Source organism: Alosa sapidissima, chromosome 21 (genome assembly GCF_018492685.1).
Source record: "Alosa sapidissima isolate fAloSap1 chromosome 21, fAloSap1.pri, whole genome shotgun sequence".
Lineage (NCBI taxonomy): Eukaryota > Metazoa > Chordata > Actinopteri > Clupeiformes > Clupeidae > Alosa > Alosa sapidissima.
The window spans coordinates 25,954,021-25,962,465 of NC_055977.1; the positions used below are offsets into that span (position 1 = coordinate 25,954,021).

At 40.9% G+C, this 8,445-nt stretch overlaps 1 protein-coding gene across 1 annotated transcript in view; it reads right to left on the reverse strand.

Annotated features, from left to right (window-relative positions):
* Positions 1–5,140, reverse strand: part of spaca4l (sperm acrosome associated 4 like) — a 7,247-nt gene extending 2,107 nt beyond the window's left edge. Inside the window, exon 1 of the mRNA XM_042077250.1 lies at positions 4,995–5,140. Within this exon, the coding sequence (XP_041933184.1) occupies positions 4,995–5,046 (52 nt within the window). The 5' untranslated portion in view covers positions 5,047–5,140. The remainder of the gene's footprint in view (positions 1–4,994) is intronic.
* Between the last annotated feature and the right edge of the window lie 3,305 nt (positions 5,141–8,445).

The following is an 8,445-nucleotide window of genomic DNA, read 5'->3' on the forward strand; positions in this document are numbered from 1 at the left end:
GATGTGCAGACAGCAGTTGTGGTCTGGTCTAGCACAGTGGTTCTCAACCTTTTTTGAGCAAACGCCCCCCTGACCTTACTTTGATCCTCTGGCCTATTTATTTCAGGTAGCCTATTATTTTTTCACCAAAAATATGTGAAGACCATGAAAGTTTAAAATCAAACAAAAAAAAAACACGTTCCCAGTGCCCCCCTAGGTTGTACGAACGCCCCCTAGGGGGCGGTACCGCCCCCGTTGAGAAACCCTAGTCTAGCATATTCACACTTATGATCCTTCGGATCTCCAGGGTTCCCACTCTAAGTCAAACGTAAAATTCCATGACTTTTCCCTGACTTTCCCTGACAAAAAATCTGAAATTCCATGACCTCCTTTATAATGAATGGTACAATTACCGACCAAAGATTTCAGAGCAGCCGCAGAACGTTCAAGAATCTTTGAAAGTTGAGCAACACAATGCACTTAAGTCATTCCTTTCGAAGAATGATGTATTTCCCGTTTTACCAACCGGATACGGTAAAAGTTTACTTCCCCGTTCACTGTTTTCATTGCTCTGGCCACGCCATCCTGCTCTTTGTTCTGATTGGTCGTAGCGCTGGCCTATTGCATGCCTAAGCAGTTTGAAAGACAATTCTCTGCCCGCCCCTTGGATTAAATGAGGTGAATGGTTCGATTCCAGACTATACATTTCAATGATATAGGATGGCCTGCCAGGCTATGACTTTGCCCCAAGAATGATTAAATTCCCTGACTTTCCATGTCTGGAATAGACTTTCTAAAATTCCATGATATTCCAGAAATTCCATGACCCGTGGGAACCCTGGATCTCCAGACCACAAAAATGTCTTGCAAAATATGTTTGTCAGCCTGACTGTCTGTCATCCCCAGACATGCTCAGTGGGCTACTGAGTAGATGACTACCCAAATAGGAATGTCTCCACCCATGGCATGGACACCCGAGTTCAGTGGGAGGATCCGACACATTTGCACCTGATCATCATCAGGTGCAAATGTGTCGGATCCTCCCACTGAACTCGGGAACTCAGATGCTCTGTAGAACCTAAGTGAGAGCTGACACTTATCCCTGATCCAGCTGTCATGTGGACCAAGTGCGGTATTATGGTAGGCAGTCACTGCCGTATTTTGTGGTGCCAAGAACCTCACCTGAGACCATATTCACAAAGCTTTTCAAGCAGCTCTTTGCTTGCTTTGAGTTCACTGTAAAATGTTTGTGAACACACACACACACACACACACACACTAACTGAGGAGGAGGAGGTAGTTACTGGCGAACAAACACAGATGCTGGACTAAGGCTTCCTAAAATCAAACAATTTGGAACATTTACACAAGAGCCTTGAGATTTACAAATGCCCAAGGCCTTCCACTTGCACCCTTGTTTGTCAAAACTGAACGCACCTCTGGCCTCACCCCCAATCTGACACATAGATAGATAGATAGTGTTTCCCTAAATCATGAATGTATGTGCGTCACTGAAGGTGGCTTTCCCTCCCATTTCAAAGCAGAGGCTTTGTTGGTGTTTGTCATATTTCCCACCCATACCTTGTCCTTCACCTAATCCAGCTAAACCGGTTTGTGTTACCCAATACTCTCTAGAAAATCCCCATACAAACTGACGTGTCGTATAGAATCCATACTGTCTCTGCCACATTTAAAAAACTATTTGGCTGCTAAATAATCTTGTCACTGTAAAATAAAGTTTACACTGGTGACATATCATGTCTCCAAACGTAAAATGAGAAATGTCACGAAAAAGGGCATAACTGAAAAACTGAATGCAGTCCCATTGTGTCTGACTGTCTTTAGTCAGACACAGTCCTCGGTTTTAAGGCAAAACATGCGTAGTCTCATGTGAACCCCTTGTGGGCTCTGTAGATTGGCGTGCTGAACCAACTGTTTTATGTGGCTCAGTTGAGGAAATCCATTCTGGAATACATACCATCAAGTAAACACATAATTATCTGAACAACTTCTAATGTCTTCCATTTTGTCTACAGAAGGAGCACAACATTCAATCTGTATATCTCATGGCAGAGGAATGTGAGGACAGTTAGCTGTAATTACAGAGCACTGGTGGTGATTCACCGCAACAAATTCACAGTCTGCCACAGAAATAGAAATATCCTGATGCAGTCAACAACAGTCGCATGATTGGCTAAGGTTATGATTTGTCGCCTGCGTGACAGCCAACCTCAGTCTCCCTGCCAACCTGTCACAACTATGGGGACTCACTCGCGGAACTATTTCTTTTATTTTTTTCCACTGTGTTCAGTCAGTGTCAGTGAGGACAAAATCACAGTAACAAAATTCGCTCCACGGAATACAGTTAAGTAGACTAAGGCAAATCTCCTCTACTGAATACAGTTAGGTAGACTAAGAGACATAGGAGATTCAAAAGGTTTGTCTTGCTGTGACCTCTGCTATAGCTTATTAAAGGTGCTACACTCTTGGGGCATGTTCATGAACATGTTCATGTATATCAAAAAGGCCCCAACTGTAGCCAGTTTTAAATCTAGACTTAAGACCAAACTGTTCTCAGATGCTTTCTGCTATCTGCGCCGAGTTACAAATTCAGAATCTGCCTTGATAATTATTCTACCTAGTCTTTTATTACTTTTATTAATTTTCTTTACTACTTTTGCCTATAAATAAACTTGACTTGACTTGACTTGACTTTCAAAACGTAAAAAACATAATAGCATAATAGCTCCTTTCTTGACTGGAGTAAGGTTTATGTACATTTGTTATCTAATGATAACATAAGTGAATTCAACTGGAGTGTGCCACTGAAAATCAGTTCAGCAGAATAAACATGTTTACCTTTGAATGTGCTGAAATGATAATAAATGTACTGTATATGTTTCGCATGACTTGGAAAACTTGGCAGTGTGTACCGGGCACAGCTCCATTAACAACCTGAAGAACTTAATGATAAGAAACTAAGGAATTACATGCTGAATTTGACAACTTCTCCCATTAGGTAAAATTACCAAAAAGATATCTCTATCTTGAAGTTATTTCCGTTACAAATCAGTTGTCTCCCATTGCAAACGCTACAGAAGCCAAAGGAAACACAAGAACACTGTTCATCACTAAGCCAGGGGTGTCGCCAAAAAAAAAAAAAAAAAAACATTTGGCATTTGCCGCCCTCTGCTGTTTGTTTTTGGTACCTACACTCTTATTGAACAACACAAACATCAGGCAACAAGTGATGAGAGCTGCTGTTTGATTTCCTCACCTCAGCACCACACTGTAACACTGAGCCTTGTGATTGTGACTTCTAAGGTAAGTTAGTCAGGTATGGAGAAGGAGGATAAATGGAAATTACACACTGGCCAGATGCTGCCCACATTGGCACTGAGAACCCCTATAGGCTATATGGGCATGACCAGTAACTTCAGGGTGAGCACCACATTATCCCAAAACCAGAGAGTTAGCTATAGAAGGAACAGGAAATAACCTATACCAAATTACTCAGTCAATAGCTGTGTGAAAAGCACAATCTCAGATAAATCAATGAGTTGCCTTACAGTGATTTAGTATAAGTATACTCTTTTGATCCTGTGAGGGAAATTTGGTCTCTGCATTTATCCCAATCCGTGAATCAGTGAAACACACTCAACACACAGTGAGGTGAACTCACACTCAGCACACTAATCCCAACGCAGTGAGCTGCCTGCTACAGCGGCAGCTCGGGGAGCAGTGAGGGGTTAGGTGCCTTGCTCAAGGGCACTTCAGCCATTCCTACTGGTCAGGGTTCGAACCAGCAACCCTCCGGTTACAAGTGCGAAGCCCAAACCAGTAGGCCACGGCTGCCCAATTATCACCCAATTATGGAATTTATAACACAACAGTCATTATGCTGTGGACTTCAGGCTGCTATCTTTGTTATGTAAAGCCTGTGCCACAAAGTCATACATGTGTGGTTAGGCTTCAGTCTCAACCACTTAAAAAAAAGACACTCAAAAGTCTGTCCAGCAACACTTTAACAGAAACCTCAAGCCCAAGCCCCAAAACCAAACAGCGCCCATAAATCTGTTTGAGATTGGAAAGGCAAATTTACTTAATGCCTGCAGCACTCTTTTTTTCACTGAAACACACCAATCATAAGACTGCATAACTTGACATTAGGTCAAACATATAAGAAAATAAATGATGATGATGATGATAATCGCCTTATAATAAACAAGGGCTGTGTAAAACACTTTCTTAAGCCACTGCCAAGTAAAAAGAGTAACGTTGGTCTATAGCATGGAAAACTACAGTAGGCTACTGCAATTGATGTGCAATTTACAATATACGCTGAGCATTGCCTAGATTTGAGGTCGTTTTCTCACGAATGCTTTGAGGTTGGAGAACATCTAATTAAGAGAGAGAGCGCAGGCTAAAGGCAATATGCAAAATGTTTCAGCTTGTCCCAACACGATTTGGGTGGGACCATGGTGTAAAATTTGATCGCTTAGAGGGCAAACATATATGCATAGGTTACACCATCGATTTGAACAACATTGGCTATGTCATTCTCAATAACGTATCTAAGTGAGCCTATTATGAATACAGGCTTTGGTAGGCTATATGAAATAAGCGGCTGGCATTTACCGTTGACTGCATGGAACCTGCTTGTCAGGATTGTCATACTGGGCGTAGTTTTAGCGTTTTGACTGCGAAGACCCGCATCATTTTTAATATCAATAGGCTATTTACAATTACTCTAAGGAATAGTCTACACAAAAATGTTCTTGTAGCATTATTCATTTAATGGACAAAAATTGCACTAAAAAACATATTAGGCTACGCACAAATGTAACTGTCAATAACTGCTTATTATAGGCTAACCTAATTATTTCATCTTTATGAAAGGCAACAGTAGTCTACGTTATTATATGTAGACTATACGATCATAGAAAATCCAACAAATATTTGGTAGAATCAATAACACACAAACAAACAAAAATGTTAAAAAATCAGTTGCTTACCAATGGCAAAACAGGCAGTAACCGCAAATATGCTTAACAATAGTCTGTTCATCTTCTTTAGCTGATTGGGGTTTCTCACTAGAGGTAAGTGTCCTTTGTCGTTGGCTACTGTAATCGAACTACCCAGACTCACAGCTTCCCTCTTGTTTATAGGCACCCTCCCCAGACTTCACAAACGTCACTTAGCGGTATAGGCTACCGTTACAACAGACAAACAATCAGGAAGTCATTCTAATCTTCATTCTTTTCCAAAAACATAGGTCTACTCAATATAATCCACTTTGATGAATCATAGGCACCCAGTGGAGGTTTCTTGTAAGAATACGCTATTTATAGAAGACAGTGATGCACTGGTCACGTTACAGAATAATCGGGCAGATTAACTGAAACTTGAAGAGATTGATCAACATGGAAAAAGCACTTTGACATTAGATCTATCAATTTAGTCATTTTCGATAGCCTGACGTAGACACTCAATTCTACAGCGAATAACCCGAATGCAACTCTACAGCGAATAACCTGAAAATTGATGGTTGCTGTGTCTGAAATTACCTGTTCAACTAAAGAGTGGGCTATTTTAAAGCCTTCACATCATACACATAATAGCCTATGTTGTGTTTTGTTGTTAACTGCATCTATCTATAGCCTAATTATTAATTTAATGGAAGAAACTATTTTTCCAATCACTTCACATAACTCATAGCCAAAACCTACTCAGTCTTTTAACTATACTATAAATTAACTCTTATACTGTCTCATGGTCAATTCACCTTACATCCATGTCTTTTCCCTTTCCTGTCTAAAATGGCATGTCTTTTTATTGCCTTTTCTGTTTTGGTTTATTTGTACATTTCACTTCAGCTATTGTGTATGCCCACTACACTCTTCAAATTAATGTGAAGTCCCTATCTGGACACAGAGATGTGTTAAAAACGCTTGTTGTGTTGTTTTCAACACATTCGTTTTAAGAGTGTATTCTTTTGTTGTTGTTTCTTTGTGGTTGTAATCTCGGCATATCTGAAAATGAGGACTACCCTCAATGGTCGAGAATAAATAATGGTTGAATGAATGAACTCACCTGAAGAGTATTTTCACAGAAGACATGAGGACAGTGTATGCATTATGCCCAAAAAGGGCACTTGGACTTGGTGAAGTGAAGTTGAAGGTGAAGTTATTTTGTTGGTCCAACTAACAGAGCTTTAAAAACTACAAAAATGGCCTTGGTGCAGAATTCTTCCACATCAAGTGGATAATAACCTGAGTATGGCTTGGTTGGGTAGTTTGAGAGTCTGTTAAACAGTGTGATATATTTGAACAGCTGACTTCTCTCAGAGCTGAATCTCCTATTTTGACAGATTGCATTCACAAGAATGAGATAATCATTGACTAGACAAACATTAATAGCCTGCAATACAAATGAGTTTGGGCTTTTACTTTCCAGACTTCATCTATATGATAGAAGCATATAGATGAATATAGACGCCCAAAAAAAAAACCCCCATTGACTGTTAGAGCACATTGGGTGTAGGCTTGTGATTACCCAACTGAACAAGTGCAAGTTACAACAATGTTTTATGCAGGGGAGTGTGTCTCTCTAGTCGTGTCACTGCATCCAGGGTACAGAGAAAGGCAGTGAGAGAGAAAGAGGGGGGAGGCAAAAGGCTGAGAGAGACAGACAGAGTGAGAGAAGGGAGGAAGGGAGGGAGAGCAAAAGGCAGAGACAGACAGAGAGGGTGGGAGAGAGAGAGAGAGAGAGGGGAGGGGTGAGAGGGAGGGATGGGAAGAGAGAGAGAAACAGTTATGAAATGTCTTAGTCACACACAGCCCAAAATCCCAAAATAAGGAGGAGGCTGTTTCTGCCCTACAAAATGGCCTCTTTGTTTGGTCCCTTAACATCCACACTGCCCAACACATTTCCCAACCACTGTTGTCTGTTGAGAGGCGTTAAGGGGTAAACAGTGTCTCTCTAATGCCTCTCAGTCAGGGGGGGAGACAGAGGGGGCAGAGAGAGAGAGAGAGAGAGAGAGAGAGAGGGTAGGAGAAAGAAAGAAAAACATGTAAGGGACCTTGCATGAAGGACTTAGGTATCAGTCAAAACAAACACACGAGAAAAGTCCATTGCCTAAGTCGGTGTTTGGGAGGTAAACAGTGTTTAAAGTCAACTCTGTCTGTCGCTTGGTTACCAGAAACCCTCATTTAGTGTGGCTGACGGTGGTCAGCTTGACTATGGGAAAACAGCACAGAACAGGGAAATAATATCGGAACAAAATGGGAAAATGGAAAAGAAAGCTGAAAAAACAGAGTAAGGAGGGGGAGAAGAGGCAGGCCTTAGGCGTTGGCTGGGTAGACATTTCACATGACAGTGAGAGAGCCTCGATACGTTTTTATGCCAGCTCCAACATGCCCGAAACTGTCATATGACTGTTTTTTTTTTTTTTTTTAAAGAGCAAGTATGTAGATCCTGCAGCTCTGTCAAAACACCCACAGAACAAACACACTCTAATCGATCCATTACAATGTAATCTATTTAGATTAGATTTGATTAAACTTGTAGTGGTACACAGTCAATGAAATGCATTAGGCATGGCATTGTTCTGCTAAGAATCACACTATGTCATGCAGACATGAAAGACCTGGACTTGGGAATAATAGTCTTTAGCTTGAGTGGACCATTCAACTAAAGTCTGAATCATAGAGGCGCGTATCTTTCCCACTATCTCTCCTCTCTCTCTCTGTCTTTGGAAAAATTGATGCAGAGGGAGAGGCAGGAGAGAGAAAGAGGCAGCAGTCATGCATAATTGTTTGCATGAGGAACACAAGGATTGTGGTCACACCGAGTTAAAAGTAAGTGAGTCACCAGCAAACCTCAGGAATTTATTTGTAAACATTACTTTCTGCAACAGTCTTAAGTAATAAGCACAAAGACTAAATGAATTTGTGAAAGACCTCACCGCAGAGATGTCCAAGTGGATGTTTAATGGATCCATCTTTTGACTCATTACCTTGGCTCTGTGGACATTCTCCAATTTTTCTAACCAAAACTCTTTCCTTTAGCAGTCTTGTAAAACATTTTACCTACAGAGGACAGTGTTGAAAAAGTTTTTATGTCTGGAAGTGGAAGCATTCAGCAGGAATACTGATACTTCTGATTGAGTCTACTGAGTTATCTTCAATGAATATCTTCATGATGAATGAAGATTTACTGCAACATTCTGGGTCCTATTATCGTGGTCTAAAATGCATGGTCACTAGTCAAAACCTGAAAAAAAATCTGAATTTAGTAGGATGTCCAGTCCATTGGGATTATTTTCGTTATCAAACGTAGGGCAGATGGTGCAACATCTGTCATTCCCTTTAACAGTGAGCAGCGCAACTTTAAATAGCACATCAGTATTTTGATAGTCAGCAGCGCATTTGAAGGAATCTGCTTGCATGCAAGACCGGAACAGTT